Raw genomic sequence first — 24,546 nt, forward strand, 5'->3', positions numbered from 1 at the left:
AATCTCTCATGGTCCTTCTCTAGGTAGGAGGATGACAGCTTTCTTACCCCTTCCCCCCACTCCCCGTGAGCCTCCTGCACATAAATGCAGTCTAGGTACAAAGGTGTGAGTAATTTTGGGCTGCAGAACCACAAACTTCCTCTTTCCAGCACCTTTGCAGCATGAGAGTTTTTGATCACTTGTGCAGAAAGCAGCTGGCCACAAACATGCCAAGGAATTGTTATACCAAGCACTACTGTGGGTGCATTCATGGCCAGTGACCAACAGAGAAGTGATGCATCCCGTGCTGGCCTTGAAACATGTCCTGTGTCTCTTACATTTCTTTCAGACAGCCAAGAGAGGTCTGATCTATAGGAAATTAGGCACCCTTTCCAGCAGTCTTGTGACCCATGGGAGGGAAGCCCTGACTGATGGATAGGCACTGTGGTGGGAAGCAGAGACCAATGTTTGCCCTCGCTTGCCCAGTGCCACTAGGCACCCTTGGCTTCAGGGCTGGGATCAGCTGATTTGCCCTCAGATCTTGGCCTTGGTCTCTGGCTCCTCATAAGCACAGTAAATACCACTGCAAGCTTTAGGTGAAGTGGGACTAAAATGCATGGTACCAGAGCTGTTGGGTATTGCTCGCTATGGACTTTTGTCTTTATTTCACATGCCCAGGTGGTTGCATGTGTGTGGTGCAAGAAGATGTCCATTGAGCCACACAGATGTACTCATGCCTGCCCAGTTCTGCAAATCCTATTCTAGATGAAAACATCTTGAAGGTGTGAATTGCTCATTGTTTGTCCAAACTGGTGGTGGGTCTTCCTGCAGTAGTTCATCTCCTTGGCTTCACTAGTGCCTGCCAATGGGCTCAGTTGGCCTGTGACTGCTGATCAGGGGGTATTTGCACGTGGTGCCACATTGGCTCTTCTGCTTCTCCTCCTCTGTTTACTTAGCTCTTGGCAGCTGCATGTTTGAATGTTTGCTTCACAAACACTTTCCCTGAAGTCTCTGATTACAGAAAGTTTAGTCTGACAAACCCCAATGAATTATCCTGTTCTCTGTTGTCAGTGGTATCTCTCTGTTTCCCTTAACCACAATATTTTGTGTGCAGTGCAAATTCATATTTTCTCTTTGTTGCAATCAGCATGCCCCTCCCTGTGTTCACTTACCGAGGCAGTATTCCCAAGATGCTGACATCTGCATTTTACTAATCCAAAAATCCTGGGGCTACCAGGAAGCAGTACAGATAATAACACTACATACCTGTCTAGCACCTTTCATATGAGAATCTGAAATTGTCTGAGTCATGCTCATCTCATTACTGCTTGTACCAGCTGGAGTTTTCTGTTCCTGTTTTTGCAGCCTGGAAAGCTGAGACATGGGGTAGCGGTATATTTTGTCCAATAGAGGAGGCAATTCCAGAAATGTAGTATCATAACCTCCAACACTATGAGTTTCTATCCCTCTCTGTCTTGCTAATTTGCCTCCAAAAGGGAAAGAGATAAGAGTAGGATGGTTGGTTTTGAGCAGTGCTTTATTTGCAGTGATCCATGGCTTCATTTGGTGTTTCAGTAAATTCCACCAAAAAACAAAAAAGCAATTGCAACATTTCTCCAAGGTAGTTACCTTCCTTAGCTGTAATCAGGAGTCCATAATGCTGTTCTCAGGAAGAACACTATCCAGATACTGTGTCTTGTTGTCAGTTTGATGGTTTGGAGTGATGTGAGGGACAAGTGTTCACTAGTAAGGACTACCCTAGGCTGGCCTAGGGTAAAGTCCTTACTGTGCATCAGGGATGGTAATAAGACTTGTGAAAACAAGTCTGCAGGTGTCTGGGTGGTCAGACCGGGCTGTTCTTCCATCCAGCTGCTGGCCTGTTTTGGACAGGCTCCAAGACCAGGTAGGACACTGCTGCTTTTCTTTCAGCCTCAAAACACAGCTGAGCACCTTCCAAGCAAACCTGGCTGCTTTATGGTTTTGGGTGGAAACCACAAGCAAACCATGTCAAATCACTGGAGTCTGCCCCAAACCAGGCAGAGTGCATACATTTCTGTTTCATTTTGCTTGGAGATGATTGGGAGAGGGAGGAAAACCTGCATGGATCCAGTGTTGATGTAAGGGCATAGGTGATCTGTTCCTAAAGCCTTCCAGTGCCATTCCCATGGCTAGACCAGACGGATGAAGGCAGAATAATAAATAATACCCGAGCTAACATCTCCTGGGAGCTTGGTTTTAATAGGAGGGATATTTTGTCTGAAACCCTTCCAGAAAGGGACACTTGGGAGGGGGATTAATGTAAATGTGGACCTTCAGCATATGTAATCTCAGCCGAGGTGATGGGGCAGTTGGGTCAGGGTTTCCTGTGCTGTGGGGCCCTGGACCATAATGTGCATGGGAAATAGAAACCCTAAGAAAGAAAGAAAGAATGGGGGAGAATGGCATGCTTCGGGGGGTAAAAGTGCATTTATTTTTCACGTGTTGCATCAGAACACACTAATTTTTGCCCAGGAGTGAGAGCAAGCACATGCAAAAACAGTCCACCTTGCTGGGAAAGGGGTGGGGAAGTGTGATGCCAAATAGCTCAGGAAATATAGCTGTAGGACTGTGCCCCCTCCACATCCACGCAGGGCACAAGGCCCAGCAGCGGGCATGTGCCGGGGTTTTGTAAGGAGGAGTCACACTGTCCTCTTCAGCCCAGGGTACCCCCGCCTCCCCAGTCTGTCCCCCTTCTCCCATTCCTTCTTCTTCCATGTGCTTTTATTCATTCTGCAAACAGCGTATGCCAAATCCAACTTCACAGCTGGCTCTGCTCCACGTGTTTGTTTTCTGTGCCTGCGCGGCGCTCGCCAGCTCTGCTTGCGCCACGGCTCAGACGTGGAGGCGGCGGGGGGGAGAGCAGGGCTGGTGGGGAGGGAAACGGGAGCAGGCTGCTGCTTGCCAAGCCCTTATTTGTTTAAAGCTTAAGCCTGTTTGAGAGAGCCTTTTTGGAGTGAGGGGTAAGTGGCAGGGGTGGGATGCGGGGGAATGGAGAAAGTAAACTGTGTGTCAAGGAAAGCAAACTTTACAACTGGAATTGCTGCTGATGCTTGTTGTGTGAAAGGCCTGGAGAGGGGACTTCGGTTCTGAGCTCGTGCTTCGAGCATGGGTTCGAGTGTGAACGGGCAGCAGCGACTAGTGGGGAGCTGGCGGCAGCTCTGTGCCATGCCCAGTCCTCACGGGCACTGCTGCTGCTGTTGACAAGCCTGGCTGTGGCACTGCCAGTGTGTCCTAGGAGCTGGCTGGAGCACAGGCAGGTGAGTCTTCCTTCCCAGGCTCTGAGACAGCAGCATTTTGCCATCCTTTTGTTAAGGAGCATCCCCTTGTCAAACCTTATGGCGATCCTGCCCATCTGTCTGTGCAGGGCAACCTGAGGTCTTGCTTCATCTGCCACGTTTGGCTCACTGTCCTCAAGGGACCATCATTTTTGGAAAGGCTGTTTATTGTTGTGGTGATAAATGGGGCAAATCACATGCAAACGCAACCTTTAAAAAAGCCTAAACAATGCAACCCTCTCTTCTTCATCTCTGGGAAGAGGGGAAATCTGTCACCCATCCTGAGACCCCATTGTGAGTGTGTCCCCCATGATTTTTCACCTCAGGGTGGGCCCCATGGGGTTTTGGAGCAGCGTGGCAGCTGCTGATCATGGCACAAAGTAGGGCTCTGGCTCAGCCCGTCTGGGTTCTGGCACTCAGCACTAATCCCCTCACCCCACCTTAGGCATTTGGCACAAGCCAGAGCATTTTCTATGGACAGTCATTTCTGTCCCTTTGTTTTCCTAGCCTTGAGCTTCCTCTTGTGTTTTTTGGAGTAGTGACATGTCTTCCAGGGGAAATCTGTCCCAGCAGAGAGTTCTAGAGGCTTCTGACCTGCTCCCATAACGAAAATTATTATTAGTGAAAAGCAATTTAGTGACAGCTATGGAGAGTAAAAACTCCCATTTATTCTCAAATTTATGAAAGAAAAAAAATCCCCAACTTTTAAATACCATCTATAAAAGACAAGAAAAATGGGCTTGTGCCCTTTTGCATCCCAGCAACAAGTCATTGCTGAAAGAAGTGCAAACTAGAAGGCAATTTCTCTTTATGGTGGTGATGGGGATGTCTCTAAAGCCAGTCATCTGGGGATTAAACTTTGTATTGACGTTACTGGCAAGTACTTTGTCCTGTCTCTTTTGTATGCTCTTCTGGATTTTGATGTCAACTGTGTTAAACTAGCCTTGTGCTTGTTAATGCAGTTTCTGGGCCTGCTCCCATTGAAGTCATGGCAAAGATCAGGCTAATTTTGGTGGCAGTAGAATCAAGTCCTCTGTTATAATCCAGAGGATGTGTTGTTTTTGCAGGTATTTCTCCTGTGCCACTGGCTTAGGTTTATAAGCTTGGTCAGTTTTTTACTGCAGCAGTTGTAGGCACCCTTGCTCTTCAAGTACATACTGGAAGAAGGTTCAGAGCTGTGGAAAGCTACCAAAGTCTTTGCTCTGCCAACAGGAAAATTTCGCCATAGCAGCTTCCCCCAAGGAAGGCTTAACACTGTCACTGGCAGTTTCTATGGACTTTTCTGATTTGTGGTTTGGGTTTTTTTTATTCGTGTATTTGTTTCACTCTGTTACTGTTTCTAATTGGACATGGACAAGATTTTTCTATTGTTCCTGGACAAAAATTATTTGGACTTTTTTTCTTTCTTTTTTTTTTTTTAGTTTGGTACTTAAAGGTATCCCATATTTAAGCATATGAAGATGTGGGCTGCTCTTAAAAAGTGTCCATAGCTGCTGTGTCTGGCTTGTGATCTACTCTGTGAACAAGAGCTTCTGAGTCTCATTTTGCAGGTGGCCATAGCTGACAGACACTGAAATATGCTTGCTCCCTGAGCACTCCTGCTATGCTCCATGCAGATGCTGGCTGGTGGGGTTTGTCCACCACTCCTCTGTGCTTTGGTTCATGTTATACAGAGAGAGGAGTGTTTCAGCTGGTGGTTACCAGCATGAATGGATGCTGGTATATATATTGTCTGTCCTGTTGCAAGCTTGACACCATCATGTGACAGAAACAATAAAATGGAGATGGGTCTTTTCAGGGCAGCTCCATGTCACACCTTTGCCATGGTTTGTGGTCTTCCTTCCCATTCTTCACTGATCTGGCAGCAGAGAGGCCGTAGGTAGCCTAGGGTTTGGGGTTTTTTAGCGTTGCTGCGTCATCAGTGGCAAAATGGTTGTTCTAGTCAACATCTTGATGTCCTGTAGTCAGGGAGTGAGAGTTGGCTGTGTGTGTTCCCCAAGAGCTGCTGGGGATGCAATGCAGAGTGAAAACAGCTTTGGATAAGAGCATCCTGAAAGGAGTGCAAACTAGAAGGCAGTTTTTCTTTATGGTGATGATGGGGATGTCTCTAAATGTCCATTTTTGGACATTTAGGTGTCCATTTTTCCATGGATTTCTCCATGGAAAAATGCTGTTTCACTGAGACCGGGGCATGCTGTGGAAGTCTTAAGCTTTTGTCTCAAAGCAGCAAGGAGTTTCTGGTAGAGAGCAGGTGTGGTTTTCCTGCTATTCTGAGCAGGCCACATTTAAATTAAGTGGAAGAGTGTCAGCTGGGGAGAGAGAACTGCTTGAGAGGTGATGGTGTGAGGTGACAGCCCCTGCTCAGAAGAAAACAGGAAAAGGACTTGAGCCTGGATACACATGTGGCAGGTGAGATGTGGCATTGCCATGTCCTTGCCCTGAAGCAGTGGGACAAATGCAACGTAAGGAAGTCTGCCAAAATCCCAACTCCTCTATTTCTTCTCTCTTGACCCTGTCATCTGAATTTAATTTTCCTGCTTTTTCTTTTCTGTCACCTTTATTCCACACTTCCGTTTAGTATCTCTGAGGGTTTTTGCCCAGCATCGCTTCCCCTACATCTGCCAGGCCTGCCTTCTCTCTGACCTCTCCCTAACCCAAGAGGCAATTAGAATCTCAGCATCAGATTTCAAGGTTTGGGGTTTTTTTGTTTGCAAAGGATGAGAAGGGAAGAACAAAAGCAGTGCCCTGAGTAACGTAAACTACCCACAAGCACATCTGTGCCTGTGTGATGACAGTTCCTGGTGGGAACTGCCCATTGTTCCCTGCACCCTGCTCCACTGCTGCTGCTGACTGGGAGGGAACAACCTGAGGCCTGGCCCATGTTGATGTAGGATTCAGAGTGGTGGAGCCCAGACCAAAGCCAGCTGCATCAGTTGGCACTCGCCATCCATCCTGTGGGTCCCATTGCATCAGTTGCCAGCAAGAGCCATTCCTGTGGCTTTTCTTGCCCAGACAGACATTCTCACTTATTCCCAGCTCTCTCTTATATGCTTTTCCTATTTGTCCAAAGAGCAAAAAAGTATGGACAGATAATTTTTTTTAGTACTTGTATCAAGCATCCTAAACTAACTAACTCTTCTATCCAATGGTGTGAAGTCTAGAGGACATGGGATTGTTCTTCCTCTGTGTTTAGTACAGCATCTGACTGCTTTGATCAGTGGATCTCCAGCTTTAGTTGTGATGGGAATGATAAAGCAAATGTTGTTTTGATATGGCAAGGGAGAATGCTTCCGGTAAGTTATACAGTGCACTAAATCCCTTGCTTCAGAGACTGAAGGTGTGTTTTCACATCATACTGGTATCAGTGGGTGATCCCTTTCCTGCTGCCTCCTCTGAAATATTTCTTAAAATAAAGATTCAGTGTTGTCCCATAGCAAAGCCTCAAAAAAGCAAGACTTTGTTGCTGCACATCAGCTGAGTTTATAGCAGTTGTGAGGAAAACTGAAAACACTCCAGAGCAAATAACTCATCACAAGTCTGTGACTACATTGATGTGGTTTTCAAGGGGATCCTGGCCCTTTTTTCCTGACACCAGCCTTGGCAAGAGAGTAGGTTGAGCTGCACCTCTGTGGGGCCTTGATCTCGCACAACATTGATAGCAGCAATTCTTCTGGTTCTCTGACATTTGAAAGTCAAGCTCCTGAATGTAGGGCCTGCACTGTTCTGTAAGAGCTGCAGATGTACATCCCTTTCAGAATTCCTCAGCTCCCCAAAACTGGGACCTTAAGCTGCAAGGTGGGAGAGTCTACAGGTGGATCAAGAATGAGAAGGATGGAGAGTGCTGAGGAAAAGTTGGTCTAAAACTGTGGAAACTCTCCCAGTTTGGGAGTGATTCTGGACTGAAAGGTTTTGATTGGAGAAGCAGCATGTCCCAGCCATGGGGGCAGCCCTGGCAGCTGCTCCAGGACCCCTTTCTTCCAGCACGCACTTGGGAGAAGGAGCCAGAGAGCAGCCAGTAGTTCCAGGCTTGTTTTAGCAACAACATCTGTTTCCTAGGTGCACTTTGTTTCTGAAGAGGCTGTGCAGCACGCTCCATCTGTGCCATTCTCTTTTTTTTTCTTTCTTTTTTTTTCTCTTTGCTGCTTGTGCCGCGTTCAGGGCGGCTCTTAGGGGAGGCAGGCGCTTCCCGGGAGGACCCTGCGCCAGCTCCGTGCCAGCCCTGGCTGTCGGACTCTTTGCACCCGGAGCAGTATTGTCAGCATCTTGACAGCTGGCTGGCTGCATGCTTATTAGTTACTACTTTCCTCTTGCCCTCCACCTCTACTTCGCTCCCTAACCACCTCCACCCTCTCCCTTCCCCCTTCCCGCTCCTGCCCCATCGGCTGGCCAGCCCTTTGGGGAGCCCCCAGCCTCTCCAGATTAGAGCTCTCTAGGGACTTCGTCCTTTTGAAAGGAAGAAAGGAGGGAAAAAAAATACCAAAACAGAAAAAAAAAAGGAGGGGGAGAAGGAGGGGAGGAAAAAAAATTTATTAAAAAAAAAAAAAAGAGAGAGAGAAAAGAAAGAGGGGAAACAGAAGAATGAAAACAGACCCAAGGGGCAATAGTCCTTCGAGCCATTTCACTGCATTACAATGAATATGGACTCTATTAAGCTCCGTTCTGCCTGTTAGTGTTTCCCAGGGCAACACAGCTCCCATATGGCAAGCATGCAGCAGATTAGGGTAGGCCTCTGGGCTTCATTGAGGGCCCGAGGCTTGACTGGCAGTTGAACCCCATCCTTCCCCCCCCCCTCCTCACACTTGACACTGCCTGTGTTTATCTAAAGCAAAGAGGGCCCGGGTGGGAGAAGGGGGCATTTGGGGGGTTATTGTCCCGGGCAATGGGAGAGGGCAGGGAGAGGGGTGGGGGCTGATGAGGGAGGGAGGTGGGATAGAGGAGAAAGGGGGGGGGGGGGGCGCAGCCCCTCATACATATTCAGGAGGGGTCTTGAATGGGCAGAGGAGAAATAAAGCAGATGGAATTCATGTTAAAGAACAGCCACAATCGCCCTCCAAAAACAAGGAGAGAAAAGCGGGCAGCCTTAAAGGAGCGTAGGGAGCAGCGTTTATCCAATTAGCAGGGTTGTCAAATTGAATTTACTCAGAATGGAGGGGGAAGCCGGGGGGCGGGGGGGGGGGGGAAGAGGGAAATTAAGTGTCTAGGGCATGGGGGGAGCGTGATATTGAAGAAAGGAGGTGGGTTTTCTTTTTTCTTATGCTTTAGCCTTGTCTTTTCAAGGACTGGAGCTGCTTTCAGGGCACGCCAAGGGGCAGCAAAAGCCAGTGTGTATACTCTGTTTTAGCACAGGGCTCCTCTCCTGGTAACTGTGGAAAAAAGGACGTGTATCCTGTGGGGCAAGGCCATCCTTGCATACGTGGCCCACGTGCACTAGAGCTGTCCCCAGCCGGCAGTCCAGCCACCCTGGGACCACCATGCCACAGGTAGCACCCAAGCTGAGCCATGCTCGCTGTGGTGCCACTGCTCCAGGTATGAGGGTGGCATTTCGTTCTTCAAGCAGCCTCTACGCTTGCAGGCCAATGCAGAGGGGTTTGCTGGGTCTCAGCAAAGTCAGCCTGATCAATGCCAGCTGGAAAGTGGCGCTCAGTTCAGAGGAGCTGTTGGATGGAGAGGTGCCAGAAACTGCAGGCATTGGGTCCTCGGGGCTATGAGCAAAAGTCAGGCTATGAGAAGGCTTTGCATCCTGTTGCTAATTCAAAGCCAGCATGCCAAGTCCTCTCCCTGGTGATGCTGCAGGATGTTGTGGAAATGAACTGCTCAGGGAAGTAGCTTCATCTTGAGGAAGACAAAAAAGTTACAAAGATGTTTGCATGTAGTTTGTTGCTTGTTTGGTTTGCTTGAGCAGTTCTGCTCAAGGAAAAGAGATGTTTTCCCTACAAGTTTAGTTTATTTTTTAAAGAGGTGTCTGTTTCTCAGGACTTGCTTGAATTAAAACTGTGGTTCATTTTAGGGTCACCTAGTTGCAGTTTTTAGGAAAACTCGCTGATCTGTGGTGGTTGTGCCATGCCAGGTTTTATTCTGGATATTTTCCTTCTGATCATGAGCATGAATTTATCCCAGGCTTTCTCTGTTGTGGCTTTTTTGATGGACTCTCTGAGCTCACAAGCCACCACTAAGAGAGTCTTTTTGCCTAATCACTTTAAAAAAGGGAGGAGGGGACCCCCTCATACAGTTAGTCAAGGGCTATGTTAAAAGAGCTAATGCACTCTGAAATCAGAAGCTCTCAGTGCTACAAGAGGGAAAAACAGGCAAGTTTTTATCCCTGTTTCCACAAAAACTGTGCTACCTCCTTGACTTCAAGCATAGTAGTGTTATACTGGGTTCTGCCATTCTGCCCACTCCTGATACCAGACTTTTCCCATTTGGGATCCTTCCACTCCCTGTGGCACCTGCACACCCACCCCCATCAGCTACCCATGATGTTCTGTGGGAGGAGGAGCTTCTGTCCTGCACCAACCTGTCCTTTTCCCAAACCCTTTCAGAGAAAATGAGCATAACTTAACAGTGTGAAATTAATATTTTGAAATGGGGACATGGGTTGGGTAGAGGTTAATTTTGTCCTGTGGTATGTTACTGTTTGGTGGGTTGGGGAGAGCAGTCAGGGATGTCCAGATTGCTGTCCATGCCCAGGAATCATGCAGGAACTTTGCAGCTGATCTGCCCAAAGATGTCACCTGGACAGTATTTTTGCAGCTAAAGGATTATACAGTTGTACAGTGGGATTTTTCAGAGGGGATGAAAAAGATTTAGGATCCAAAAACAGCTTGCTTGCTTGATGGGATGCAGGTTCCAGTCAGAGAGCTTTTGATTTCTAGCTCTGCCTGGCACTGCTTTATTGGATAACCTTGGGCCAGGTTGGCTTCCTCTTCTAGCCCTCAGATTCCTCAAATTGTAAAACAAAGGGGTACTGTTGCTCTTTTTCTTCCACATTTTGTTTTTCAGTTGTTTTTGCTTTAGGCGAGAAAAAAGTACTGTCTTGTATTAAAAAGTAATGATTACAAGTAAAATTGACTCATAATACTGTGTAAGACATTGCATTTTCTGAAAAGCTGAGGTCTCAATGTATGAAACGGAGAGCTGGGAGTATCACTGTCCCTACTTGACCTGCTGGAAACTGAGAGCAGCTGCAGTGAATTCTCCAGAGTCACCCAGGGTGTCCTCAGCTGGTGGTTGGACTGAAATTGCTGCAGCCTTTCCCTTGATGCAGAGCAGTCCTTACCCCTTCCCACTGTTCATGCCTTGCAGGAAGAAGTTCCCAAGGTCCGTTTGCCTGACACAATCCCAGACCCCTGCCATGTGTGTCGGTGACTGTGTGCAGCTCCCGGTCTGCCTGGGCATTCCCGCAGCCTTCCCATCCATCCCTGCCTGGGATGTGTGGTGCGGGATGCAGCCCCAGAGCTGAGGCACAGGCTGGTTCCTATTTGGGAGCCTCGTAAATTACAGGCAGTGTGGCAGTAACAAGGGCTGCTTGGCTGGCCCTTGTTAAGCAGGAGGGGGCTTGGGGCTGTGAGCTGCATTTCCTCAGTAAAACCTTCCGTTTCTAATCAGCAAACACCTCTCCTTCAACCTGGGCTTAATTCAAATCCCTTTTTCCTTTTGAGATTTGTCATCCCCCCACGCAGGTGTGGGCCTTTCTTCCCTTTTATATCTTCACCTCTGGTTTTCCTTTCTTGCTCCGCTGCCTTTGCAGTGCCCTGCATCACCATGGCACAGCTGGGGCTGCAGACAGGGGCCTCGCTGCGCTTAGGTGTGTGGTGGGAAGCCGAGCCGACAGATTTTACACCCCCACCACCCCTCCTTAACTGATTAAGCTCTCGTTAATTTTGTTCTCTTAATGGCCCCTCTTTTGATTTATTGGGCTGTCTGACAGGGACTTAGAGCTCCACCGACAGGAAATTGTTATTTTAACCTGTCAGGAAAGAATTTTAAAAAAATAAACAATTTTTTTTTTGTTTGTTTGTTTTCCCTCCCTCTCGAACCTCTTTAAATTACTTTAACTCTTTCTTTTCCCAGATAGCAGTTAAGCAGGATCTGTCAAGGGCGGTGTTATTGGTTGCTACAGAAGTGCTGGCAACCAGGAGCACCTCACAAAGTACCTGCCTTGGGGAGAGGAGGCAGCAGAGCAGGATTCTGTCATGCAGCAGCCCTGCAGCTCCTGGTACAGTCCCTACCTGGGACCACCACCTCTGGGAAGTCAGCTGGCATGCCTGGGGTCTCCTCCACTCTCCACCTTTGCCTTCTCTCCCACTGCAGTGCACTCTGGTGCTGCTGGCAGGACACGAGGCAGATCGAAAGCTCCCTGATTAATAAAGTTTCTTGCTTTTGCACTATTGCAGGCTGCTTAAGGACAGCATTTTCAAAAGAGGTCAGCTCCCATTTACACATCGAAATAAGTTGGTTGCCTATTCAGGAGAGCTCAGCATGTCAAGAACTGAATGCTTTTGAAAATCTGGTTTCAATTGTAAAAGCTGAGAATTTCAAAATCTGGCCTCAGATCCTCCTAATAGTTCTTTTGGAATTGATGTTTTCATTCATTTTCCTCATTATTTTTATGCTAGCCATTTACTTTTTGTACTTCACTCAGCTGTGAAAGAAACGGCCACATGTCCCTATTTAGAGCTCGTACTCTTGCCTGGAGGTTTGGGGAGGTACCATACATACACTTGTTGCAACACACCTTCTCTCCTCATTCTCTGCTCAATACTGTTCAATCTGCCCAGTGCTGTGGCCAAATTTTTTGAGCTCCCCTTTTTTTTCTCCCCCACCTATTGCTCTTCGTCTTTTCAGAGACCTGGGGGCAGCCAGTTCAGTCACTTCATCGATGTGCCTGGGTGGTCCTAGCTCACGAGGGGTCTCATGCACAGTTCTGTTCCTCTGGCTTTGCCCTTCTGGCCAGAGGCTCTGTGCAACGCAGAGCTGCAGGGAGGTCTGCTTGGGAACGTCTTTGCCTACCCCCTCCCTCAGCCTGGGCTCTAGGGAGCAATTCCTTCCCATCCAACATTTTTCCATCTTGCTGCCAAACCCATCCAGATAGGGGGAATGAGTCAGCTTTGCTCCATAGGCTTCCAGCGCTGAGGAACCAGACAGTAAATCCTACCCCAAAATGTTTCTTCTGCATCAGTGAAAGGCTTTCCATCTCCAGTAGACCTTAGGGTATGAGTTGTTTTTAAGCCTGAACTACCTCCAAGTCTCTTCCAGATGAGTGTAATTAGTGGGACCTTAACTTGTGCATCAGCAGTGGTGTCAACACTGCATGTTCTGGTATGGACAGACCCAGGGCACTTTTACAGCCACCATCAGTTGTGACTTCCTGTGGTGGCTGTGGCATAATGAAGGGTGCTTTGGTGACTGTCTTACATGGAGAAATAAACTTGAGCAACTCAGATGGGTCTTCAAATCAATCACTAAAGTATCTTGTGGTTGACTTGGAGCTGTCAAGTCACTATGCACAGGTTGGTGGGGGAAATTTTGAGACTCTTCTCAGGCGAGGAGAGTGAACACCGGGAGGGATGAGGTGTGTGGGAGGGAAGTTGCTGTCTTGTCTGTTTGGCACTTTAGGTTACCCACAGGGATTTCCACATGTAACAGGGCTGTGGCCTGCAGTAGCTGAGTATGGCCTAGCTGTTCTCTCTGGATGCCTTCAGGATATGCCAAATGTCTGAGCTCTGTCCATGCTCCTGGATGCCTGAAAGCCACATTGGGCCATGCCAAGCTTGACTTAATTTAGCCTGCTTCTCAGCAGGATTTGTCATCTTGGCCTCACAGCCACTCTACCCATGACTGTATAACTCCTGTAAAGAGCTCTACTCGTGTAGAGCCTGCTGGGCTGGCCAGTGCACTGGACTCATACTGGCCTGGAAAGGGCCATATAAAGATGTTCTTTGTGGCCTTTCCAAAACTCCAGCAGCATGTCACTTTACTTGGTGTTTCTTCCTTTTGAAATCACCAGCTCAGAGGAGGCTTTCCTCTTCTGTAAAGGCCAATTTACAGAGAGGCCTGCAAACCAGCCTGCTGTATTCTTGCTGTTACAATGTGGACCTCACAATGACTGGCCATGGACATTGCCCTGTGCTGCACTTCTGCACCTTTGCTGTCACCAAAAGCCAAGCAAAGTCATTTGAGAGTAGCTTGGTGATATTTCCTCAGATGCTGTGCATTCCTTGCTAGCAGTAATCAGCCTTGCCTTTAACAACTCAAGCATTTCAGGAAGTATGTGTCAGTCCTTACTTCAGGAATTAGGATGTTTAATTTTGGGGGTTGTGCTTGAAGGGACTTGTGTCCTCTTTTTGACTGAGATAGATACAAAGAGCACATGCTCAAGCAGGTAATGGCTCAAGCAGTGACTATGGTGGAAGTAGGAAAAACCACCCTGCAGAGTCAGGTGCTCCTGGGGATGGTGATGGTGGCTAATGAGCTGTTTGCTGCAGGGGGAGCAGGCAGTATAACTGCTGTTTGGGCTGGCTGCCAGGGCTGCTTTGGGTTTGGTCTTGGGCTTCTTCCCTGTAGACAGGCCACAGGAACAATTCTGCAGTGCCTTAAGGGTTGCAGATTGTCTTGGTGCTGCAGCTGAAGGGAGCTCAAAATCCTATAGCTACATTATGATGCCAGTAGAGGGAAATCTCCTCTGACTTCATCCTGTTGCCTTGATTAGAGATGAACTCAGTCTGATATCTGAGGTGTCTCTTGGGGCAGCTACTGAGGTCTTTAATCCCCCCGACCTGGCTTGTCTGCTTTAGTGTTCATTCATGACTCTCCAAAGCAGCTGCTGCAGTGTGCAGCTCTTCACAGCAACCTGGGCTGTGACAGGTGGCCTTACATTTCTAGTTTTTTGGAGCTAGTTGATGCTTTCAAGTACGAACACGGTGGTTTGTGTAGACTTAAAACAGGGGGTGTGTTTCAGGCAGAACAGTTAATCAGATGTATTTTCATAGGTTGAGTCCCTTAGTTAGAATGGACTTGTACTGCTCATTTACTGTAGTGTTCAAAATAGAATATGTTCCATACATAGCCAAGAAGTGGCAGCAACAGTCACTGGATATCTTCAGTGACACTTTGTTGGAAATATTAGTGTTTTGCTCTTGAAAATTGCCTGGTGTGCATCACTGTCATTCACTGTGCCAGGTGTGAAATGGGGAAGGGGAGTGTGTGTCTGTGTGTGCATGTGTACTGGGGATGGGATGTCTTGGGAGACTCCCAACCGTGCCTGGGGGAGAGGCTGGAGAAGAGAAATGCTGGCATCAGTGTTTGTAGTGTCCTCGGGCCACTGGCTTGGTGAATCTGTGGCAGTTCAGGGATGTTGGTAGAGATGCCAGGCAGGGCTGGAAAGCAGAGGGAAGCCTGAGAGTTTCATTCATCATGTCTCTTGTCATCCACAGGAATCCACTGCACACAAATCCACTGCATCATCTGAGGCAGCTTATGGGACCCTTCCCCGGGCGCCCCAGGTCACACCACATGGGATGGCAATGACACGTGGACGGAAGAGGCCCATGTCCCCCATCCCTTGCCTCGTGCTTGCAGCCGCCAGCTGTTTTGCCAAATTGAGTGAGTGTCTTTTCTTACCCATTATGGTTTGCCTTGGTGCTGTTTAGCATAGGCATGCCTCGTGGACAAAGAGGTTTTCCTCTCTCTGCTGTTCCTGAGTAGCCTTGAGTCTGGGTTCAAACCCTCTTCCAGAGGAGGATACATTTGGAGTCGAACATTTCTCTCAGGTGGTGCCAGGAAGAAATGGGACTGGGATTCATCTCTAAAAATTAGGGTGGGTGTGTGAGGAGTCAAGGAGATGGTGCAACACAAGGAGAAGCCATTGGAAATGTAAAATGTACAGCACTGCAGCTTTTTCCTCTGTCCATTCTATTGCTGGGTCTCACAGAGCTTTCTTATTCCCATTTTTTTCCCTCTGTGCAGGTGAATCTCTGCAGGTCACAGTGCATCCTGCTTCTATTGTTCAAAAACTTGGAGGCCCAGTCAGCCTAGGGTGTGTGGTGGACCCCCCCCGAGTGAACCTCACCTGGAGACTGAACGGGAAGGAGCTGGCTAGATCAGATGAGGTGCTGGGTATCCACGTGGAGCGAGGGAAGCTCATCATCACGGCTCTCAATAACCGCACCGTGGGGCGCTACCAGTGCATCGCTCGTGTGCCTGAAGGAGTCATTGCCAGTGTCCCTGCAGTCGTCACCTTAGCTAGTGAGTAGCTTTAGTTCTCTGACTGCCCCTGCTTTGCTTGGGCCATCACTCACATATCTTGAGAGGTTCATCCATTCTTGCTTCCTCGTGCTGGCATCAAGGGATGACTCCTTTGGTGTAGGCCCTTTCATAGCATTTTTGATTGTGGACTGGCTGACCTGGTGTGGCCCAGTCTGACCCAAACTGTCCTCCTCTTGTGTGGTAGGCTGCAGATCTGTCCTTCAGGGAGAAGTTTTTGCAAGACCAGGGAATACCTAAGCTGTGGGGTTTGTGTGCATGGTTGATTTTCTGACAGTCAGGCTGCCTCTTCTGGTTTCTGACTTACTGATGGAGTTTATGAATAGTACCTGCTGGTGCTGATGGCCCAACTGCTGCTGGGGCTGCTGCAGGACTGCTGCCAGCACAGGGTCAGTGTGTGCTAAGTGTTACTGCCTTCCTGAGACACAGCTCTAAGCAAGGGACTTTACTCCTATCCCTGAGCTTACACACTCCTCACTGCTGTCCTCTGGCACTGGGAGATGTATGCATGGCCAGAGATGTCTTAGGTGGGCAATTTTTCCTACAAGCATCTAGTTTTGGCCAGATGTTGTGTGTATTTGGCCAGAAGGGATTGTATCTGGATGCATGTGAGAAAGAGCAGTGGAGAGCCCCACCTTCTCAGAAATGCGCACAGTGTTTGGTGGAGCAAGTGTGTGCAGAGGAGGCTGCCATTGCCTTGCAGTGACTGTCCCTAAGCATAGAAAGGGCTTCATCTTTCCCAGCAAAAGGGAGTTTGGGGCTAAGTCTTAAGAAAATGAAGACGTGAAGATGTTTGTGCAAAGTGGGGCCTGGCTTTGCTTTAAAGCCAAGAACTATTGGCTTGTCACTGATACATTAATCAGGAGTGAAATGTTTAGGCCAGGCTGGGTGGGAGGAGGAGGAGGCCTGGGAAAGCAAGGAGAGAGTTGCTGAACTCTGAGGCAGAGTGGGAGGGGGTTGTCACGGGGCCGAATCTGTTGGGGGATTTGGCCTGAGCCCCGTGCTGAGATTAAGTTTCAGAGAACACATTCCAGAGCAGAAAGGGGGCTGTGTGTGCTGGTGGCCTGATAGAGGGGAGGAGAGGAGGGGAGAGGTGGATGGGATTACCAAGATCATGGTTTGAATTTAGGAGAGAAGGGTATGCACAGCTCCTCAGCCTGATCAGCTCCTGCTTAGCTGATTCCCTTTTTCTCTTTTTACTCGTCCCCCAGCCCACTACTACCAGCTCTGTCTCCTGGGAAAAGTATCTCTGACTAATCTGACTGCTTTAGTGGTGGATTAGGGCGTTCTGGTCCTCAGGCACCAGAAGGCCCTACCATGTCCTTCAGGACAAATCAAAGCCTCTGAGTAGTGCATTAGCCCTCTCCAGGAGCCAAATCACCCTTGCCTACTGGATTGCAACTGGGGATGTGCGTGCAAAAGAAAAGGACTTGACCATAGTTGTGGTTCCTGTCATGGCAAATGCACTTCTGAGAGGAAGTCAGGAGCACCACTCAGTGGAGCTCACAAAACGAGCCAGAGGTTGGATGATCAAGCTGCTAATCCATTGTGGAAACACTGTGCTGTGTTGTGCTGTGCTGTGCTGTGCTGTGCTGCACAGGTCCCTCATCCTCAGAGGTAGCTGGGGATGGCAGAGGCTGTGTCCCACACACCTGGATAGCTTCGGGTGATAGAGGGTACTCAGGTGGGGAAAATCTAGCAGTCAGTGAGTGAAGAGAGTGATAGGGCATTCCAGTGAAGGTGTGGGACTGAAGGTGTAAGAGGAGAACGTTCTGGAGGAGTTCAAATAACCGGACTCATGTTCGTGAGCTGGAGGCTGCTTGCAGCAGTGGTGTTGCAGTGGTCTGAAAGAATGGGGAGCACCACTTGGTGGTGGGACTGAGTTTGAAAGCTGTGGTAGCAGGTGTGCCCTTGGCTCTCCTGCTTCAGACCTCCTCTACAGGACTTTGCTCAGAGCTGATTCATTGGCAACCATGGTGAGAGGAAAGCCCCTGGCAGGTCAGCTTGCAGTTGATACATCTCCTCCAGATAACCTTCAGGCCTGAAAGAAAACCCTCTGAAAGTCTTCATTCCATCCAAAAATTATTTTGGGGTGGCAGGGGGAAAGTGAAACTGGAATGTGTGAATGAAAGCAGTGCAGGGAAGGAGGGCAATGGAATTATTTTCAAGGCTTAGGTTTATTTTGGAAGAGGACCTGGAGTCCTTGGAAGAAGTGACTTGCTAGGTTTTGAGAAGTGTGGGTAAAATAGTCTGGCCAAATTGTAGGCTATTTCCCCTTCTTTCTTTGGGTCTTCTTTGAAGGAAGCACTCTGGAATGCCCCAGGCTCTGTGTGTCCCAGGGGGTCTGCTGTGCTTTGCTGACAGTCAGCAAGCAGATAAGCATAGTTGCAGTGCTGGCAGCCAGGCATAGCCCTGGGACTCACACCTCCTTCTCTCATCTGCAGCACAGATGAATGATGCCGAGGACATCTCTCTTCCCCCTGGTTCAGGGAGCTGGTTGAAACTTGCATTTAATTTATCCAGCAGAGATAAAATAGCTGTTGTATATCCAAGAGGTGGAGGGAGGAGGGATTTGCAGATGGGAAAGATTTCATTAAGTGATAAAGGGAGCAGCACTTCAGGCACCTTTGAGTCCAATTAGAGCTGAGCTGGTGCCCCATAGAACCTTGGCAGCCCATGGCATATCAGTGCAGGTCACTGCAGGTCACTCCTGCTGATCACTGCTGGCCTGACCGTGGTGCACAAGATTAGCCCTGCAGGCTCCAGGGCAGCACTGCAGTCTGGGACAGCTTGTACGGATAAAACAAGAGTATTCCTGGTTTTCCAAGCCAGGCTTTTAAGCCTTCATATGAATGACAGCTTCAAAGAAGAAAGAAATGTTTTCTGTGCTTGATTCTAGGTAATAAAGTTGCCATCCTGCCAGAAAGCCCTGCCCCAGCCCCTCTACTGGGTAGAGGTGCTATATGTAAAAGCACAGCTGCGGTGGGCTCTGGTGGGGCCGAGTGATTTCACCAGGACTTGTACATGGTGCTGAGGACTGGTTCTGTAACAGCCAGAGGAAGGTCAGGAGCTCTTTGTGGAGCTCACAGGGGCAACTGAAGTGCAGGGCTGAAGCAAGGCTGATGAGCAGAGGTAGCGAGAGCTGTGTAACTCCCAGCACTCATCTGTATGCATAGAAAATCAGGGCATCAAACACAGCAGCAAGCCTGACCTGGATAGACATGATATTTGAACACAAAACAGAAAAATAGATGAGGAGTGCAGCAAAAAACCTCCACCTATTCCAGTGTCCCTGTGGCCAAGGGTGTGGGATTGCAGGTACCTGTGTCCTGGGAATGCAGTGGGCAAGAGTGGCTTGTTGCCCTGTTCCCTCCATCAGTGCCACGGGTGAGGTCAGCCTTGTGGCAGCACCTGTGGGAAGCTGGGCCTCAGCATGTGGAGCTTGTGGGCAGTGACCAGTGCAAGGGGTCGGGCTGGGCATCCCCCAGGAATTTGCAGCTGCTTCTGAGGCAGCCCCATTCATTTTCCTTCACCAGGGCCTCTCCCCTGATACTCCCCAGAGGCAATGGCAAGAGGGAGGGAGGGAAGGAAGGGGATGGCTGCCTGTTGGAAAAGCATACGCAGAGCAATCACGGGGCCTCTGGCCCTGGGGGCGGTGTGAGGAGGGGAGATAAGGAAAACACAAGTGGTGTTTTGTGAGCCAGCAGAGCTGTGGCATGAAGACTGTGAGATGGGCCCAGGGTGGGGGAGATGTGCTGGGGGGGTGTGAGTAGGCAGGAGTCTGTGGGGCTGTGCCTGTCTCAGCAGGGTTGGAGGAATCTTGTGGTGACAGCACCAGTACTCAGGCTCCTGTGGCGCTGGCTGGATGAGGAGTGAGAGCCATAGCCCTAGGCTGCTCTCACAGCTGAGGGGGGAACAGTGGAAGGTGCCTGCCCCCAGGTTGGAGGACCTTATTCCTCCTGCCTATTCCCCTTCCCTCCCTTTCCTCTTGCACTCTTCCCTATGGCAGGGAGAACTTTCGGGGCCATAATTTCATTTGCTTCTTCTCCAGAGTTATTTATGGTCTCCCATTCATTTAATCGGCTCTGTCTCGCCTGCCTTGTTGCTTGGCCCCCAGCCCTGGGACTTAGCTGGTTTCCCTCCCCAGTGACAGCAGCACAGTTGGCTGCAGGGCTGCACCCTGGTTCACCCCATTGCGCCTCGAAGCCAGCTGCAGATGGACAGAAGTAACGGCCTTTGGTTGCACTCCCTCTTAAAGAAAAAAAAGGAGAAAAAAAAGCCCTCTTGTCCCAGCACGGCTGGGATTGGCAGTGCTCTGTCTGTCTGTCCGCAGCACCTCCCGGACAATGGCTGGTAGATGAGGACTTGCTTCACTGTGGTCAGGCGTGTCTTTTAAGGACACGAACATGGGTTGGCACGCTGGGTGCTGCCATATGAGAAGGAAAACCCAGCCAGTGAGAGGGGATGTGGTTTCTCCCAGCTGCAGTGGTTGTTAGACTCTGGTGCAAATTGCATGTTAGATGTGGGGCCTGGCTGCGCAGCTGAAGGGGCAAGTGCTGCATATCCCCATGGCATCGATCCTGTCCTCCAGCCCTCCCTGCTGGGCAGGACATGCATGGTCCCACCACAACTCAGGGGCAGCTTGTTTGAACCCCCCAGGACGAAGCTGGTTGTCCCAGCTTGGCACTGTGCCCTCTGTTTTGCTGTGCTGAAGCCAAATGCAACAGGATGTGTGTGGAGGAGCTTGTCTCATGCACAGAGGATGACAGGGGTGACCCTCACCACCCCTCCCCAGCTCTGGCTGACCCGTCGGCCCCAAAGGATGGCTCTACATGCCCATACCAGTGGTGAGCAGGGCAGTTGAGATCGCCCATGGCCAAAATCCACTGGCAAATCAGTCTTGTTCTCTGTGGGGAAGCAGGAATTTAGGAGAATAGTTTGGCAGAAAGCTGGTACACTCAGCGTATGAGAAAGTAGTTTGTCCCAGTTTTCCTATTTTTCCCCTCTTCCCCTGCCAGTTTCCATCTGCTTCTCCAGAGGCACCTGGTTCTTGCTCTCCCAGCCACCCCAGGATCCCTTCTTTCCTGTTCTTTCCTCTTTGTCCACAGTTTCACCCCTTGTCCCTCACTTCTGGGCTGAGGGGATGCCAGGAAGAGTTGCAGCTCCCTACTGTGGGGTGCACCACTCACAGCTGTGAGATGTGGGCTAAGCCACCATCTGGGGGGCTGCCTGTGAGAGGCCCCCATGTCTGCCCAGCCCACAGTCATTTCTGGGGGTGCCCTGGCACAGGGTCATCATTTTCCATCTTCAAGATGGCTCTGCTATGCCAGGACCTTGGGTCTGCTCTTTTTCCAGGCTCTTGGGCCCCTTCTTCTCTTCAGGGTGTGTGTGCATGTACACGTGCTCGTGTAAGTGTGTGTGTGTGTGTGTGTGCAGATCCCTGCCAGCATTGCTGGAGCCTGTGCCTTGGCTCCAAAATCTTAATTTGGCTGTGATGAATCCAGACCACCAAGGCACACATTAATTTTCCTGATGCTCGTTTATATTTTGTTGATCAGCGAAACATGCACAATGTAGGCAGGCAGACCCTGGGCTTTCACCACTTCTCCACCTCTTTCCATTTCTGTGGCTCTCACTATTTTATTCCTTGATCAAATATAAAAAGCAAAGAGGAGAAAATATCCATCATCGTTCTCTGCCCCAGCAGTAACTTTGGTTGGAGGAGGAGCATGAGGCACTGCCAGCTTTTCTCAAGTTAGGAGTTAACTTTCATCTGGCTTTAATATCCAGTGGAAACATGGCTCCCCTCCTCAGCTTGTCTTAAAGGATTAATCACATTTCTGAAGTTCACCCATATTCCTTTTTTTTATTATTTTTTTAAATTGAACAATGCCAAGAAATTCCAGAAGTATTAAGCATGTTCATTGCAAATCATTTTTATGACATTGCAAAACCTCCCCTTTTCAACCTCCTCCCCTTCCCTCAGATCTGGGCCCGGGACTGCTGGCTCCCCCAGCAGCCACCCGACAGCCCCTCCGCACTGCACTCGGGGAGGCTTTCTCAATGCCTTGCCAAGAGAGCTGTTTTTTATTTAAACTCCATAAAGGATCTTGCTTTAATCAGAAAGTCTGCTTGAGAAATTTCATGTCACTTTTCCATGACTGTGGGTGGGAGAAGCTTGGAGCCAGAGCTGTCTTTTGCTCTTGGAGCACTGCTGCATTTCCCAGAGAACAAGCCCCACGTTTTTCTGCTGGCTGGGGCTGTCAAAGGAGGCTGCCTGGCGCCCGCCCGCCACCAGCCCTCCTGCTGCCTCCCAGCCCCCACACTGCCCAAGGTCATGGGTGCCATGTCCTGGGATGGGTTTCTAGGGGTGAGGGAGCTGTCAACAGCACATGGCCGTGCCATGGCTGCAGATGCAGCACGCTGCCTTAGAGTGGGGTTTTGCAAAGAAAGTGCGGTCTGATCCAGAATTAGTGGCATGCCATTCAGGAGATCTACTAGCCCTGGATCCTGGGAAGAGGCACCACCTGAGCCTTGATGTGACTGTGTGATCTGTCATCTGTGACAACAACCAACTGTGGGATGTGCTGTTTTCACTAGTGGTTGCCTGGGCTGGTGTATAGTATTGTAAAAATGTACATGAGGGATTTTTTTCCTGGCCCAAAACCTCCTCCCTCACAGCACAGGCTCTGAGACAAACTTCAAGCTTGCAGTGCCTCAGCAAGGTTTGCCATCACACCCAGAGAGAATGGAAACAAGTTTTCTCTCTGGAAAGTTTGGTGGGGCCAGGTCGGCATGCTCCCTGCCCTTCCAGACCTGTGGGGTTTCGCTGCAGTCCTCTCCTCCTGCTTTATAAAAACAGGGAAAAGAAAACAAAAAGTCAGGTACCCTTCTTCTTAGTTCCTGTGCTTCCAGTCCTGCTGCCCACATCGGCCCAGCCAGGGTGGGAACTCCCATCACAGCATGGGCAGAGGGACGTGGTGGGACAGGGTTTTCACAGCTGCTTTAGGGAAGGAGCAGCTGTGCCGTGTAGAGGAGCTGGTTTTCCTTGCAAGTCCCTGTTCTTTTAACTGGAGCTTGGGCACATGTGAAGCGTCATGGTTAACCAACTTCCAGCTGTGATGGGAGCAAGAGTGCCTGGAGCAGAGAGGCTGATTTCTCAGGTGTGGGAGGAGCTCAGGGGGCATGACACACTTCCTCCCGCCTGGCATCTGTACACCCTTAAAGCGGGATAGGCTCCCTGAGTTGTGACTGCAAAGTCAGCTTCTCAGTAGCAGGACAGCAGCCATGTGTGAAATAGCAAGCAGCAGAAGGACCATTTTTGGCCGCCTTTCAGTGCTGCAGTAAGTTGGCTTATTTTTTACTCTCAGGCCAGGATTTTTCACACCCAGTTTCCCAGCCCTGGAGCAGGAGTTTCCCAGCTCCAGAAGCTGTGTTTTAAGTTACTCATTTTGTAGGACAAAGGAGGGGGGGGGAAAAATCAATCGTGAAAGCAAGCCAGTTTCCCTAGCTGCTGGGGTCAGAGCGGTCCTCTGCTGGAGCCACAAGGAAACAGCCCCAAGTTCATGGGGACAGGATGAGCTGCCACTAAGATATGTAGCCAGCCACTTAGATGCCTTGTCTTCTGCTCTCTTTGCAGATCTCAAAGATTTCAAGTTCGACGGCCAGCATGTGATCGAGGTGGATGAAGGGAACACAGCTGTGATTGCCTGCGACCTGCCCGAAAGTCACCCCAAGGCTCAGGTCCGCTACAGTGTGAAGCAGGAGTGGCTGGAGGCCTCCAGAGGTGAGTGCACAGGGGTCTGTCCCAACAGGTTCTGCCACAGTACTGTCAGTTTCACCGTTGCTTACCAGCAGTAGCTATCTCTACCTGCTGCCTCCTTGTCTCTTTGCCACCTGTCTGAGCACAAGTTACCTCAGGTTCCCTGGCATGGTCTCCCTGATGTCCATGCTGCCTGGGACATCATGGTTTTTTGTTTCCCCCTTGTCCACCTTTTCTTCAGGACACTGCATGTCTTCCAGGAGGCTGGACAGGAGAATGTCTTGTGACCATGTGCTACTTTCTCTTCTCTCTTTACAGACAATTATCTTATCATGCCATCTGGAAACCTTCAGATAGTTAATGCCAGCCAGGAGGATGAGGGGACTTATAAATGTGCTGCCTACAACCCTGTGACACAGGAGGTGAAAACTTCAGTCTCCAGTGAGAGGCTCCGTGTGAGACGTAAGCCATTCTCCCTTCACTGCACATCTCCAGCTCTGAGGGCACTGATCAGTGCTATCTGGTGCAGCTGGTTTTCTGTGTGAACCATTATCAGTTGCTGAGAAAACTCCTTTCCAGCAGCAGAAGGCCCCAAGGTCTGCTCCTGGAGTATGTGTATGCAGTCCTGGGATTGCCATGCTTCCTTAGGATTTGTTCTTGGTGGGTGGGTGGGCAAAGGCCCTTAGTCCTTCGGCAAGGTGGCTTTGCTGTGTGCACAGAACCCTTACAGAATGTCCTTCTGGTCCTGCATTACCATTTACCTGTCCCAGCACAGGAAAACAGTGTGCCCTACCATTATCCCTACTTAATCACTGCACAGGGTGCTCTCCCACCATCCACCTTCCTTCCCACACACCTCCTTCCTCCATCTCTCCCCCCAGGCTCCACTGCAGAAGCAGCCCGGATAATTTACCCTCCTGAGGCTCAGACCATCATTGTCACCAAGGGCCAGAGCCTTATTCTGGAGTGCGTGGCCAGCGGGATCCCCCCGCCACGTGTCACCTGGGCCAAGGATGGCTTCGGCGTCTCCGCATACAACAAGACGCGCTTCTTGCTCAGCAACCTCCTGATTGACCCCACGAGCGAGGAGGACTCGGGCACCTACAGCTGCATGGCTGACAATGGCGTTGGGGAGGCCGGGGCTGCGTTCATCTTCTACAATGTGCAGGTGTTTGGTGAGTGCTGCTGGAGCCATTGTTTCAGGAAGGGCTTGGACATCTCATCTTCTAG

At 49.8% G+C, this 24,546-nt stretch overlaps 1 protein-coding gene across 10 annotated transcripts in view; it reads left to right on the forward strand.

The window, feature by feature from the left end:
* The window catches only part of BOC (BOC cell adhesion associated, oncogene regulated), a 54,478-nt gene that overhangs the window by 16,532 nt on the left and 13,400 nt on the right, over positions 1-24,546 (forward strand). For 6 of the 10 annotated variants that reach the window (XM_064410129.1, XM_064410128.1, XM_064410130.1 and 3 more), the window contains 5 exons: positions 14,726-14,894; positions 15,258-15,536; positions 23,194-23,340; positions 23,635-23,778; positions 24,198-24,491. In XM_064410129.1, the coding sequence (XP_064266199.1) occupies positions 14,726-14,894; positions 15,258-15,536; positions 23,194-23,340; positions 23,635-23,778; positions 24,198-24,491 (1,033 nt within the window). Of the gene's footprint in view, positions 1-7,840; positions 8,133-8,231; positions 8,414-8,634; positions 8,820-14,725; positions 14,895-15,257; positions 15,537-23,193; positions 23,341-23,634; positions 23,779-24,197; positions 24,492-24,546 lie in introns of those variants that run through there. The other 4 variants (XM_064410135.1, XM_064410132.1, XM_064410133.1 and 1 more) reach the window with 3 other exon arrangements.

This window comes from Passer domesticus, chromosome 2, assembly GCF_036417665.1.
Source record: "Passer domesticus isolate bPasDom1 chromosome 2, bPasDom1.hap1, whole genome shotgun sequence".
NCBI classification, from domain to species: Eukaryota; Metazoa; Chordata; class Aves; order Passeriformes; family Passeridae; genus Passer; species Passer domesticus.